Genomic DNA, 15,354 nt, shown 5'->3' on the forward strand with positions numbered 1-15,354 from the left:
GAGCACATAGTGCTATGTAGTGCTCCATAATGTTGAATTATTTTGTTCTAATCCATTTGCAACATATATTTTTTTGATGGGTTTGAGCTTTTAAAAAACATGTACATCCCAAAGTTTAATTCAGTGCTTTGTATGCTCATTTAGCAACTTGGTTAGACTGCATTAATATACTAGGTTTTTGCTCTCTGCATTCCTGTGTTTTTCTGCCTCAATTACACTTTTTTTCTCGAAAATAGATAGTCTCATATCCCTTTTAAAGCAATATTTTCCCATACTGAGATTCATATAATTTACATATCATCCAAAAGGTTTAACATTAAGATTTTTTTAGTGCAATCTAAATTAATATCTTAAGAGGTAGGGTCATGCTAGTTGGAAAAGCAGCAGGATTACCAGTTGAATCCGAAACATTGTCAGTCCATTTCCACACACTGGAGTGTGTGACCCATCAAATTTATCCAGGACTTTGTTTTTCCACTAGTTGGCGAACTATGTTTTTTACATAATCAATCTGAACATCATTTTCACAAACTCATCAAAACTGGATTATTGAAGAGTTTCAAATGAGTAGAGTAAATATGCATGTTGGCTTTTGTAGATAAATCTGTATTCCGCATCATGGAAATAGACACATAGCTTATTTAGATCTGTGCAGGAAGGAACTGCAGATGCTGGTTTACACCGAAAATAGACACAAAATGCTGGAGTAACTCAGCAGGACAGGCAGCTCCTCTGGATCGAAGGAATGGGTGATGTTCCAGGTGATCTGAAATGTCACCCATCCCTTCTGGCCAGAGATGCTGCCTGTCCCACTTAATTAGATCTTTCAGTCAAGTTTGCAGAGCCCAAAGCATGGTGAATCTCTCAGAAGGTAACAGTCCTAAGTAACCAAAACATTAACTGTTATGAAGTATGTCTTGTTATATAAATGACCCAAGAATCTTCAAATCTACTTATGTGCAGTTTCCGAGAAATCTTCGGAGCTTCATGCCAAATTTAGTTCTGTGAATTTGTATGGTTACAATGCATCGCAGTGTTGCGAGTGTGAAATTTGTGTGTCCTTGAATTTTACACAATACATATGTTTCCGTGGTACAATGCTTGATGAATTCTGTACCGATTATTTTCATGGTGAAGTGGAGCCAAACCTTCAAAAACTATTAACTAAAAATGTAAACAAATAAGACAGCATCATGTGACACATTTATCATTGTACCCTTTTTCACGCTATAATGGCTCAGTGGGGTTTTTCAAAATGCAATAATTTTGAAAAATAAACAATTCTCTTTACAATATCATAATAAGACATATTCAACTGTAATGGATGTGGTATAAGCACCATACGATAACATATATGCATTCTTTCTCTGCGGTAAAAAGCTCATTTTAATTTTGCAAGGATTCTTATCAAGTCTATATGTATCATGCAATGTTGATACGAACCACTAACATGCCAGTATGTTTTTCTTGATTCATTATCTACTTTAAGCTACCTTTAGAATAAAAACGATCCATGTCTTTCAACTATGAAATAAGTTGTGTCTCATCAATGGCAACTAATTGCCTGTACACATTCCTTCTGTGAGATGCATATAATACCAACATAGAGGACTTTATCATCCATATGATTGAAAGGGTATCTGGAACACCATCTCATGGATGCTACTTTGATCACTTTTATGGGAACAGCCAGCCATTGAAATCAGCTTTCAGATCATTAGGAAACAAAGCATATGACCCGAGAAATTATTTTTGCTTAAATTAGCAATTAACACAGATTTGTGTCACGCCCCAGTCATCAAGTAAAAACCGTGACTAAAACAGCTGAACAGCTCATTGTAATTATTAGGTCATAGATAGTATTTTTCTGTGCATTGTTATATCAAAAGTCAATATTAGGGATATATATGGATAGTGTTTCTGGATAAAATGATTTTCAATGACATCTGCTGAATAGCTGGAAGTAGTTTTGATACCCCCTCCCACCCCCACTCCACCGGCCACCTTCATTGAATGAGATTGAATTAGCAGAAATGACTGACAGCATCCTTATTGACAAGAATCCAGGTTCTTTAGAATTGAATTTATGAGCTTTTCAGAAGCAAACTTCAAGAGAGTAGGTAGTTCAATTGCTTGTCTGGAGCAGATTGCAAACCTCTCCTCACCTACAGAAATACACAGGCCTGGACTCTCAGCCGTTACCAGGTGATTTCCAGCCATTTCTTTGAAAACGTTGATTCCACTGCTCTCTGTCCCACACAAATGGCCGAAGACCATGGCTTACCATTCATTTGACATCAACATTGGCGTTGACATTCTGTATTAGATGGTAGAGCCAGACTTTAAAAAAGTAACAGACCTGCTTCTCAATTTCAAGGATGCCTCGAACTTGTGACAAGCTTGAAGCCAACAAGAAGTCTGCAATATATTTCTTCTGATTTGCCCCTTATTGTACTATTTTCTGACAGGAGGAGTGACAAGTCTGGGAACTTTCCTCTATGTGTTCCTGTTGTAAGTTTAAGTTAATCAATGTATCATGGTTTGTAAACAAACACATTCAAATTATGATATATAGAAACAATGGAGAGATGCACATTATAGTTATCAGACTAAAAGGAAATCTTTCAAGTCTAGATGATGCATTATAATTCAATAGCTTAACTGTAGATCATGTGTAGCAATGCCACTCAAGAAATGAGATGCTCACTGCAGAATTTAAGTGCTATTACTTACATCCTTGGAGATAAAGTGCGATGATATGCTCTTTGTGGATAGAACCTTACCTTAGTAGGTTGAAACTAAGATCTAAGCGTTTTGTGAAAAGTCCATGTTTGCTGCCAAGTTGTTCAGGGATTGCTTCACATTCTTGACTGATGTAAGAAACCTGCACAACACAAATTATTTATTTTAAATATTAAATAAATTTGAAATAAGCAGATTAAATTGGCATTTAACATTTCTGTATATCTAAATGCATTTCGACACTGTTTGAGCAATGGTGTACAAACACATGGATACACGTGTTATCTTTAATATAATTGAAACTAGATTATAAAGTCTTCTACTATTAACAAGTAAGGTGAGTGTGATTAAAGATAAGTAATGAACCCATTTGCTTGTCGGTGGTGTGTGTTCGATGGGCTGAGGACCCTGTTTCCGCCCTCTGTCTCTGACCACTGGACTGTGAATTTATAAATGAACAGGTTAGTGAAATTAAGGAAATAAGAGCAGCAAACTTTGTTGTGGGTAGGATGGCAATATTACATAGAAACGTAGAAAATAGGTGCAGGAGAAGGCCATTCGGCCCTTCGAGTCAGCACCGCCATTCATTGTGATCATGGCTGATCGTCCCCTATCAATAACCCATGCCTGCCTTCTCCCCATATCCCTTGACTCCACTATCCCCGAGAGCTCTGACTAACTCTCTCTTAAATCCTCCAGTGACTAGGTCTCCACTGCCCTCAGTGGCAGGGAATTCCATAAATTCACAACTCTCTGGGTGAAAACATCTTTTCTCACCTCAGTCTTAAATGACCTCCCCTTTATTCTAAGACTGTGGCCCCTGGTTCTGGACTCACCCAACACTGGGAACAATTTTCCTGCATCTAGCTTGTCCAGTCCTTTTATAATTGTACAGTAAAATTAAAGAGGTCTGCATTTACGATGAATAATTCTTCATTCACTTTTTTAAACCACAGTAGAGAATTGGTGTTTAAGAGGGAACTGCAGATGCTGGAGAATCGAAGGTTACACAAAAAAGCTGGAGAAACTCAGCGGGTGCAGCAGCATCTATGGAGCGAAGGAAATAGGCAACGTTTCGGGCCGAAACCCTTCTTCAGACCTGAAGAAGGGTTTCGGCCCGAAACGTTGCCTATTTCCTTCGCTCCATAGATGCTGCTGCACCCGCTGAGTTTCCGTAGAGAATTGGTGATTCAGTAAATCGCTCGAAGTTGAAGCACAGCAGGGAATGCATTGAAAACTCAGCTCAAAACCGTTCTGTCTCTCTATATTCACCTCCTTCAGAATCTGTTTAATGCACCGTTTGTCACCTCAAACATCTGATCTGTGACTTGGGGCCACATTCTCCCTTCTGCTCAGGGGTGTCTCGGATTGTTACTAACAACACCACATAGTCACGGGTTCTGACATCACCCATCATCAGAATCAAGAACACAGTTGCTCCCCCCCTTGGTGGCACCAATCATCACTAATGTTCTTCAGAAAATAATCCACTACAACATCAGATGTACAGCAACATTGATGTCTTTTACATGCTTTCCGGGGTGACCCAGCAAGCCATCAGCTGCATACAACAACCAACATTAAAACATATGATGATTGAAACTGCCATTGATTTCCGCATCAAGCCCAGATGCAGCAAAGTCATTTACAACCAAGTCAATTCACCTCATGAACATTTAGGGATTGTCCACTGCACTCATAGAACTATACCTTGAAGTCACAATTTCATCTTAAAACACAATATCCAGTTATGTCCTTACCCAATTTCAGGCAGAGCAGTCAGAGGTGATCATAAGGTGGTATCCAGCAAGTCCTGGTAGCACCAACGTGAATGAGAATCCTCACGGCAAAAAGCAAGGAAATTCCCCTCCAATCCTTTGCTCAGCTTCCAACTGGACACTGCTCCATGTTGAACAACACTTGAAAGAAGCACTGAGAGCATCGAGTCCACAAAAAGTATTCTGGACAAAGAACCCCATCAGGGGCGGCACGGTCGCGCAGCGCTAGAGATGCGGGTTCGATCCCAACTACGGGTGTTGCCTGTACGGAATTTGTACGTTCTTCCCCATGGTTTTCTCCGAGATCTTCGGTTTCCTCCCACACTCGAAAGATGTACAGGTTTGTAGGTCAATTGTCCCTAGTGTGTGTAGAATAATGTTAATGCCTGGGAATCACTGGTCGTCACGGATTCGGTGAACTGAAGGAACGGATTCTGCGCTGTATCTCCAAACTAAACTGTGCAGGGCATCTTCATAAGCATGTCCACACCACCTCGCTCAGACACAACTCAAATGGTTCAGCCAATGTTACAACTACTACTTTAACCCAATTTTCTTAAGCAAAATTAACGCAGCCACAAAAAACAAGTTGAAGTTAATGAATTTAAGAAGTGAGGTGGTCCTTTTCTATCATCCTCAACAAAGTAAACAAAATAAATTTTGCTCCTTAAAAAAACAAAACAGTTACCAACATTACTATTCACAGGACAAGAAACAGCAATATAAAATACATTGTCTGAATACATTGTCAAAGTCTGAAGAAAGGTCTTGACCTGAAACGTCACCCATTCCTTCTCTCCAGAGATGCTGCCAGTCCCATGGAGTTACTCCAGCTTTTTGTGTCTATCTCCAATTTAAACCAGCATCTGCAGTTCCTTCTTACACTATGTAAAATACATGCAAGCTTCCAGTCTCTGAAGAAAGATTTATTTTATTTGATGACCAAAATGGGGAGTTTCTACCTCAGATTTCCTCTCAGCGACAGGAAGAAGATAAAAGTCAGGCTTTTATACCCAGAGAGAAAAATATGAGGACAGCTTCACAGAAGCAGGCACAAAAATATGTTAACAGATCACTTGGCCCTGCTCCCAGTTGAAACAAATAAGCAGCGGGAAACGTCTTTGAAGAGTGTGGAAAGAATTCCACCTCCATATAAAAATCTTTAGAGAACTTCTCCTTCAAAGAAAGAACACCATAAGATGTGTAGAGAAAGTTGAAAACTGCTTAATTGGGGGGGAGGGGGGGGGGGGGGGGGAGAGAGAATTTTGCTTTGTCTTAAATTTCCAAATAGAAATTAATTTAATATTTGCTCAAAGATTTTGTGATAAGTTAGCGCCAATGCTCAACAGATATAGTTCATTCTGTGTATAATACTGTGAATTAGTAATCGCTGGTTTCATGCATTTCCAATTCCACGTTAACTTCAGAAACTCAAATGAAAGTTATCAGCTGCAGGGTAAATCATCAAAACTATTCATATCAAAAGATGTGAACATACACATGCACAGTGCTTTTGTGTACTGTCGAAAAAAATACTGGGCACAAAACAAACAGGCACTTGAGAAGCATTCAGCATTAGAATCACATGATAAAGAGGAATGCTCTTTTCTTGAGAAGCGAGATGGCATACAGGTCAATTAATTAGCAGGGTCGACTCATTCAACAATCTTCCTCTGTTCAATCCGATATAATTAACAGACTGGTTTGACCATGAATACAGTCAGGACCGAGCATGCCTCGATAAAGCAATGAAGATGAGAACATCAGAAATTCGCAGAAAGTCATTGGGTCCTTCACAAATTTAAAATAGAACTGCAGCTTTGTTATCTCACCTGCAAATGACTCTCATCGGGTAAATACACACAGTAAACATGGAGATTCTAAACACTAAACGAGAGTAACGCAACCAGTTGCTTATCCAAATAAGAACCCTGCCTCAGTGACAACGTTTACTCTCTGTTCTCTACAGAATATATGAACGCTGAATTAAATGTCCGATTGTCATTAGAAAGGTACAGGTGGCAGGCCCAGAGAAAGTACATACATTTACATAATCGTGGACCTGGCCTGAGTAAGCAATGTACAGAGAATGTAACCATTCACATGTTCACAAGTCCCAAGAGCAGAATTAGGCCATTCGGCCCTTCATGTCTACTCTACCATTCAATCATGGCTGATCTATATTTCCCTCTCAACCCCATTCTCATCCCTTCTTTTATAACCCATGACACCCTTACTAATCAAGAATCTGTCAATCTCCATCCATCTTAAAAATATCCATTGACTTGGCCTCCACAGCCATCTGTGGCACTGAATTCCACAAATTGACCACCCTCTGGCTAAAGAAATTCCTCCTCATCTCCTTTGAGGCAGAAGCAGAGAGATAGAATTGTACCACACAGTAAAGTAAAAATCAACTGTTAACTGAACAAGTGGCAGACAAGTTTGATTATTTGTCAATTCAATATTTGTCAGTTTGTTATTATTAATAGTGAGAGAAAAAAACCTTGGATGAACATTATGTATTAAAGTACCTCCAAAGTCCTTCAGCCCAACTTACCCACACCGGCCAATATGTCCCAGCTACACTCGTCCCACCTCCCCGTAATTGGTCCAAACCTGTCCTATCCATGTACCTGTCTAACCGTTTTTTTAAAGTTGGGATAGTCCCTCCTCAACTACTTCCTCTGGCAGCTTGTTCCATGCACCAACCACCATTGGGTCAAGATAATAGCGTTCACGTTGCGGCCCCCCGTTTCCACCAATCGTTCCACCACTATGCACAAGACAGACACCATTGTATGCAGATGCCGAGAAGTGTGTTCGGTTCTGGCTGAACAACGTCTGATCTTGTGTGTGGACTCGACAAGAAAAAGACCCACAACACTTTGTGTGAAAAGGTTACTCCTCAGATACCTATTAAATCTTTTCCTGTCAACACCTTGTAGCTATGTCCTCTAGTCCTTGATTCACCTACTCTGGGCAAGAGACTGTGCATATACCCAATCTATGATCTTATACACCTCTTATACACCTTGTAACAAAGTAGAAAAGTGCCACAACTATGAAATACTGTTACACATTCACAATGAAAATTATTTGATTTTCAATGATATCCATTCATTGTTAGTGCACATATCTACTGCATTTCAAATGTAGTTAACTCAATATAAAACATTTTGGAATATGATGATCAATTATGCTTTTCTTTAAGTTTACTACCTTAGTTTAGAGATACAGCACAGATACAGGCCCTTCGGCCCACCGAGTCCACCCCGACCAGCAATCCCTGCACACGAACACTATCCTACACACACCGGGGACAATTTTACACATACACCAAGCTAATTAGCCTATAGCCCTGTACGTCTTTGGAGTGTGGGAGGAAACCGAAGATCTTGGAGAAAACCCACGCAGGTCACCGGGAGAATGTACAAGTTCCGTACAGACAGCACCCGTAGTCAGGATCGAACCCGGGTCTCTGGTGCTGGAAGCACTATAAGGCAGCAGCTCTACCGTTGTGCCACCATGCCGCCCTCAAATTATTGGTATCAAATCGGTTCGAAAACAACTCAAAGGTGCAAGAGATTGCAGATGCTGGAATCTGCAGTGAGAAAAACCAAAGATGTTGGAGGAAATGAGTGAGTCAGGCGGCATCTTTGGTGAGAAATAAACTGTTGACATTTCAGGTCGAAACCCTTCATCTAGACTGAAAGAGCAGTGGAATAGTAGCCAACATAAAGAAGACAGTATCAGAATATTAAATTAAATCAAAACAGTAATCTGCTGTTAACCTCACAATCAAAGAGTTGGCCAATGATCATAGTCTCTGATGGACGAGAGAGAGCAGTGAAGGTTGGCACTCCCACAACATTTTAGAGTTAGCAGAGGACTTATGGGAGAGTCTAGAACCAGATATCATAGCCTCAGAATTAAAGGACATTTCTTTAGGAAGGCTATGAGGAGGAATTTATTTTAGTAATCTGTGGTATTCATTGCCACAGAAGGCCGTGGTGTCCAAGTCAATTGATATTTTTGAAGGCAGAGAGAGATAGGTTCTTGATTAGTATGGGTGGCTGGGGTTATGGGGAGAAGGCAGGAGAATGGGGTTAGGAGGGAGAGATAGATCAGCCATGATTGAATGGCAGAGTAGACTTGATGGGCCGAATAGTCTAATTCAGCTCCTATCACATGAATTCCCATAAAAGACTGTGACCAATTGCTGGTTAACGGAATTAGTATACTTGGGACCTTGATGTTTTCGTGGACACATTTCAATGCTATATATGTCCACAAAAATTGCTTTTATTTGATCGGCAAAAGATGCCAGTACGCATACACTAGTTCATGTGTCGCTATTAGCTGCTGCACATCAATCTAGTTTTTCGAGGTGCCCAAAGACTGTATTGGCACATACTGTCATGAAAAAAACAATGACTGACTACCTCGTTTTTTTTAAACTAATTCTAACTTTGAAAATTATTTCTATTTTACCATTCCAATTCTTCGGGGCTCATGTTATTGACCTCCCCGTGGTGAGCCCGGTCAACTGACGAACGACAACAAACAGAGACAGCAGCAGAAATAATGCAACCTCAGTCGCCACGGCTTGGCGCCAACCTGGAGCATGCGCCCTTTTTAGGGTCAAACCGGGTAGCATCACCCTACTGCAGCTGAATGCGGAAGGCCAAACTTGCTACAGCGCCTGGAGGGCATTAAATAACTTCTGCTGCCTCAAACGCAGGAAGACGACCTGGTACTACAAGTACCGCACGTTAATTTGCAATTCCTCATGACATGAAAAAATGTTATTACTGAAAGAGTAAAACTTCAAACTTTTTAAAACTCTGATCAAGTAACTTTTGGTACCCAGTTGTGGTTTGGAATCGTAAACTAAACAAACAGCAAATAACTTTCTTGAAACAATAAGCTTTAAAATTCCACATGAATGTAACGTTTTGTTTGGTATTCTAAAAGGAATATAAAACAAGTTTGAGATTAAATATCCAGCTTTCAAACCTATTTATCTCCATCATGAAATGGAAAGACACCCGTCCATTAAAAGGTCTTTGTAATAAAATTGGATAAATGAATCATCAAACACATAGTAATGTTTCTCATTTGATTTGACCAATGTTATAGAACAGTAAAATGGCTCCAATTTCCCAATTCGATTTTGTTTTACATCTGACCAATATACATAATGGTATTTTACATAAAAAATGTTGTCAAAGTGTTTCATTTGTTCAAGTTAAATGTACAAAAAAAAAAGAAACTGATACTGGAGACTGAAAATAGAAAATGCTGGGAAAATGCAGGTGAAGCAGCATATGTGGAACGAAGAAGCAGTCAACATCTTGGGACTGAGGCCCTTTCATCAAAATACCTTTTTTATATATAATTGAATTGAATACATTTTATTAGCCTAGTATGTATACCTACAAGGAATTTGCCTTGGTGCTTTGCTCGCAAGTAACAACATGATATACAGTAGACAATTAATAACCATATAACAATTACAGCACGGAAACAGGCCATCTCGACCCTTCTAGTCCGTGCCGAACACATAATCTCCCCTAGTCCAATATACCTGCGCTCAGACCATAACCCGAACATAACCATAATAAAACATAATTTAAACATGTGAAGAATTAAATAAAGTACCAAAGCACATGGAGGCTACAGACTTTTGGCTGTCGAGGAGAGCTATTGCTCATGGGAAAAAAAGCTGTTTTTATGTCTGGTTGTGGCAACTTTGACAGTCCGGAGTCACCTTCCAGAGGGAAGTGATTCAAAGAGTTTGTGGTCAGCATGAGAGGGGTTAGAGATGATCTTGCCCGCTCGCTTCCTGGCCCTTTTCAATCATCTTTTCAAACAAGCTTTCACTGTTCCAGAGAGTGATGGTGCCGAGAATGCTGATCGACATGATATTTTTGATACTTAGTGGGCACTCCGACTCATCATGGTCCGACTTGGAAGTGACATTAACACATATCTGTAATAGGCACAAAATACTGGAGTAACTCAGCAGGACAGTCAGCATCTCTGGAGAGAAGGAATGGGTGATGTTTCGGGTCGAGACCCTTCTTCAGACCGCCCAAAACATCACCCATTCCTTCTATCCAGAGATGCTGCCTGCCTGTCCCGCTGAGTTACTCCAGCATTTTGTGTCTATCTTCAATTTAAATCAACATCTGCTGATTTTTTCCCACACCCTTAACATAGCAATGTTACAAAATTTTGAGATTTTAAAAATCAAGTCTGCAATTTATCCCATCAGATAAAGCATAACAATAAGTTTAATTTGACACCAAATTCACTTTCATATCTCAAGTATTAAAAAAGTTATGGCCATTTTCATACTCGGAAATTAGCATCTTGTTCCCTATTGATTTTCAATGGACATTGCAAAAAAGCTGTGATCTTGCATAGTCAAAAGCCCATTTCTTAAGGAAAGATTAACATTTTTAAATAGCCTAAGTGTCCAAAGATTATTCACAAATAATTCACAATATAACATGATTTTTATATCTAATTTACATTAATTTATAGGCCAAATGGAACGAATTTAGTGTTCAATTGCTGTAAATAAATGCCCATTTAAATCGGCTTTCTAGTGGGTTCATGTGGAACGCGCTGGTTTAGAACGTTGACATCGCGCTGGATTAGTGCCCTCAAATTCCGAGAAAAATACTGCGGGATATAAAAAGCCCAAAATGAACTACTCGCTATAGATAACTTGATATATAGGGTTATATATATGCCCCATTTAATGTAAAAATAAGGTACATACCTTTAATTGTTTGCTTTATAAAACCCTGGGGCTGCGAGAGGTTGCGGAATGAGACAGTAATTTTAAAATTATTATAACTATATTATCGAGGCCTATAAAACTAATAATACCTTTTGCGACCGGTTCTTGCAGCGATTTTTCGTTAATGATTTACTAGGCTGAACATCTGCAATTAGTACAGCCTAGTAAAAATCGCGTTTTAAACCCGCCCCCTCCAAACAGCGCCAAAATCGCGGACCTGGCTGTGGGCAGATTCCCAATGACGATTCAGGTAGGTTTTGTAACATACCTACTTAACACATATCTGTCTCTTGAAGGTTCCTTTATTAGGGAATCAACTTGTCCTTCTGACACATCAATCAACACATCAAAAACTGGTCACAATGGCATCATGGAACAATATTTTTTAAAGTAGAATTTAATCATATTTCCTGATAGGCTTCTTCTTCTTCTTGCGAATGAAACATAAACCAAAGGAATAGTTAGATCTCAAGCCGGGTGTAGAGCAGCCAGGTTGTTGTCTCTGTTTACGTCAATGTCTGCCAGGCCCTGAGCTCCATTTGGTGGGTGGTAGAGCAGCCACCCAGAGATGACATGGTTGGCTGTCTGTTGTTCTGCTCCGCATTCACAGTCTGGGCTCTGGAGGAGTCCCCATCTCCCAACTCCAGAACCATGTCTGTTGAGCTTCACCCAGGCTCCTCTGGGGAGGTCAGATCCTGGACAGCTTTTATCTGGTGAAGAGATGTAGCTGTGTAATGGAGATGAGGTTGCCTTCCACTCCTGTGACCACGATGGCTATCCAGTGTGCTTTTGTCTCAGTCCCGATAGGCTTGATCTAAGGGATATCCCACGATAATATATGGTTTTCCACATGCATGTTGATCTCTCCCACACTTCCTACCAGAGTGGGAAGGGTTAGTTGTCATCAGTGATCAGAAACTCCAATGGAACTACCACAGGAGCTAAACTGGGTATCCGATGTTGAGTGACTCGCTGACTGATAACCCAAAGCCTTCCCATCCTCCACAAGACACAAACTGGGAATGTGACAGGTCAGTCCCCTCTTACCTGGAAGCTCAACACCAATTCAAAACAGAAACAAAAGGAATTGCAGATGCTAGAATCTTGAGCAAACCGCCATGTTGAAATAACTCCGATTGGAAGGATTGGATAGTTGGCATTTTGGGTTGGGACTCTTCTTCAGGCTCTGTCAGAGCCCCGACCCAAAACATTGCCTGTATGTTCCCACCACTGGTGCTGCCTGACCCACTGAGTAACTCCAACACTTTGTGTTTGGACAAATGTATTGACATCTTAAACAACACCAAAAACACCCATTCCCTCACCACCAGTGAATAGTGATACAATGTGTGCCACCAACAAAATGCATTGCAATTAGTTGCCTGGGCTACTCAGACAGTAGGTCCCAAACCCGTGACCTCTACCACCATGAACAAGGCCTGCAGGTGCATGGAAACACCATGGCTGCAGGTTTCCCTCTTACACCATTGAAAATATGGGTCAACGATCCAAAATTCCTTCCCGATGGCATTGTTGGCGTTGGGGCATGTGAAGGACTAGCGGACCACCACCTTCTCAAGGGCTTACACAGAATGTCCTCATCTCACCAAAAAGTGTTTCTAGCTCTTCCTCATTACAACATCTCTTGACATCAGCTTTAAATTAATCAATATCACTGACATCTAGAACTGTATATGCAATTAAATATCAGCAAGATTGTAAACAATGTGTTTGGATTTCACTATAAGCCATCCCTCTCCATGGCAAAAGTGATTTAGTTGCAAATGTCCAGTCTGTCCCTGGCATTCTGCCAGTTCCTGCTTTGCTAGTCTCTCTCATAAGGGCAGCACAGTGTTGCAGCTGGTAGAGCTGCTGCCTCACAGCACCAGATACCTGGGTTAGATCCTGACGCTGGTGTGGAGTTTGTGCATTCTCTCGCTCTGTGTCTCATGGGTTTCATCCCACATCCCAAAAGCATGTGGGTTTGTTCCTAATGTGTAGAAAGTGGATGCGAAAGTATTAGACGATATCAAACTAGTGTGAACTGGTTGGCATGGAGTTGGTGGGCCGAAGAGCCCATTTCTATACTGTATCCCGAAACTAAACACCTAGATAGATGGGAAAGGTGGTGTATAGTATGCTTGCTTCATTGGTTGGGCATTGAGTACAAAAGTCAGGAAGTCATGTGTTGCAGCTTTAGAGGACTTTGGCTAGGCTGTATTTGGTATAATGTGTGCACTCAATTCCCTTACCTTAATACCAATATCTCATGTGCTTACATGTTTGGTAACATACCTGTTCATGTAATGCCTTGTAAGATTGTGTTAGCTAGAGGGCTCAAATTACACGAGAGCACTATTCCAACAAACAAAATGGTCTCATGCATGGGCTGCACTACCTATTATGTCTTATAATGCCTTTCAATGGGTGATTTTGCCAAAGTTTTTAGGATTATTCAAAACATCAAGTGAATTTATTTAAATAAATTGACACCAAGGTCAGAGGTGCATCCGATGTACTACCAGTCTCCACAGGGTAGAAACCTGGGCAACAGTGGAGCCCAGGGGTATAGCGATGAGAGATGCCAAGAGCCAATCTCTCATTTGGAAAAATTGTTTGTTCATGTCCTTATAAATAGTTGGAAAGAAATGTGATTATTTAGGGATTAAGACCACTTCCCAAGACTTGACCAAGGCCACCATATTTGTGGAAACCTCACAGATCATATCAGGCTGTGATTAGAAGGACAAGAAACAAGTCTATCAGTGCTACTCCTCCAGTCTAATATAAAGTTAATGCCTTGGACTTTAAAAACACCTCATATTTTGCTTGGGCAGCTTACACCCCAGAAGTATGAATATTGACGTCTAACTTCAAGTAAGCCTTGCTTTCCCTCTCTCTCCATCCCTCCCCCTTTTCCCAGTTCCCCAACCAGTCGGACTGTCCCTCTGAAAAAAGGTCTGAAGAAGGGTCTCAACCCAAAACATCACCCATTCCTTCTCTCCAGAGATGCAGCGTGTCCTGCTGAGTTACTCCAGCATGTTGTATCTATCTTCGGTTTATACCAGCATCTGCAGGTCCTTCCTACACAAGTTCACACCTTGGGCAGACTTGAGCCTCACAATGAAACTCCAAACAAAGACTCAATCTGTTGTAACTCCTTGCCTAACAGTTTTAAATCACTTTCACTGGCAAAACTAAGTGAGATTTTATCAAAGGCCAAAATATTATCAGAACTAAACCCTGAAACAGAGATTTACAATCTGTCAATGGCAATAAATGTGTCTCCTTTCCTGCTGAATGATTAGAGGAATCAATTTTGGCCAGCAAATATAAAAGTGTTTAATTGATTATACAAGCTGATAGCAATTGGAAAGTATAGCCAATTCTGTCAATAAAGCTTCGACAATGATGGTGACCACTATTTCCACTAGTTATACCCAGTACCTATCTCATATGTTTGTTGGTCGCTGTTCATTATTGGCAATATTACATTTACTGTTCTGTTTGAAAGAGAACCAGGTGAGACTTCCATTTGTTGCAAGCTATTGATGGGTTTGCAAATATAAGCATTGAAAAGTCAGGGGAACTCTATTAGAAGTTCCGGAATTTATGATAAGTGACTTTGCAGACAATAACGGGCGCAGGTGAAACACATTAAGATAAGTCACAGCTTTCCTAAACTAATCTAAATTTGTAACATTCTTAGAGTGTTATCTCCCCCAAGCCAACTCTCCTGCTAAAGTTATTAACACGAGTGTTTTAAGTGGAATTTAACCCACTGTAGATGGGCCACTGACCTTCCTTATTTTCTTTCCAACATCCATATTTTCCTTAGATGAGATGCGTGCAACTCACCTCATCCACCATTCAAGAAAACTCATTCTAGCCCAGGTGTGTGGAATGAAACCGCCAAGTGCATTTTTTAATCTCGCCCTTCAATCTTCCACTATTTTGCTATATTTCAAAACACTCCCTAGATCAGTAACACTCCCGTCTTCTGCAAATACTGTATTCAAT

General features: G+C 40.4%; 1 protein-coding gene across 1 annotated transcript in view; it reads right to left on the bottom strand.

The window, feature by feature from the left end:
* lrmda (leucine rich melanocyte differentiation associated) overlaps positions 1-15,354 on the bottom strand; it is a 664,257-nt gene that overhangs the window by 604,322 nt on the left and 44,581 nt on the right. Inside the window, exon 2 of the mRNA XM_055661701.1 lies at positions 2,784-2,884. Within this exon, the coding sequence (XP_055517676.1) occupies positions 2,784-2,884 (101 nt within the window). The remainder of the gene's footprint in view (positions 1-2,783; positions 2,885-15,354) is intronic.

Source organism: Leucoraja erinacea, chromosome 34 (genome assembly GCF_028641065.1).
Source record: "Leucoraja erinacea ecotype New England chromosome 34, Leri_hhj_1, whole genome shotgun sequence".
Lineage (NCBI taxonomy): Eukaryota > Metazoa > Chordata > Chondrichthyes > Rajiformes > Rajidae > Leucoraja > Leucoraja erinaceus.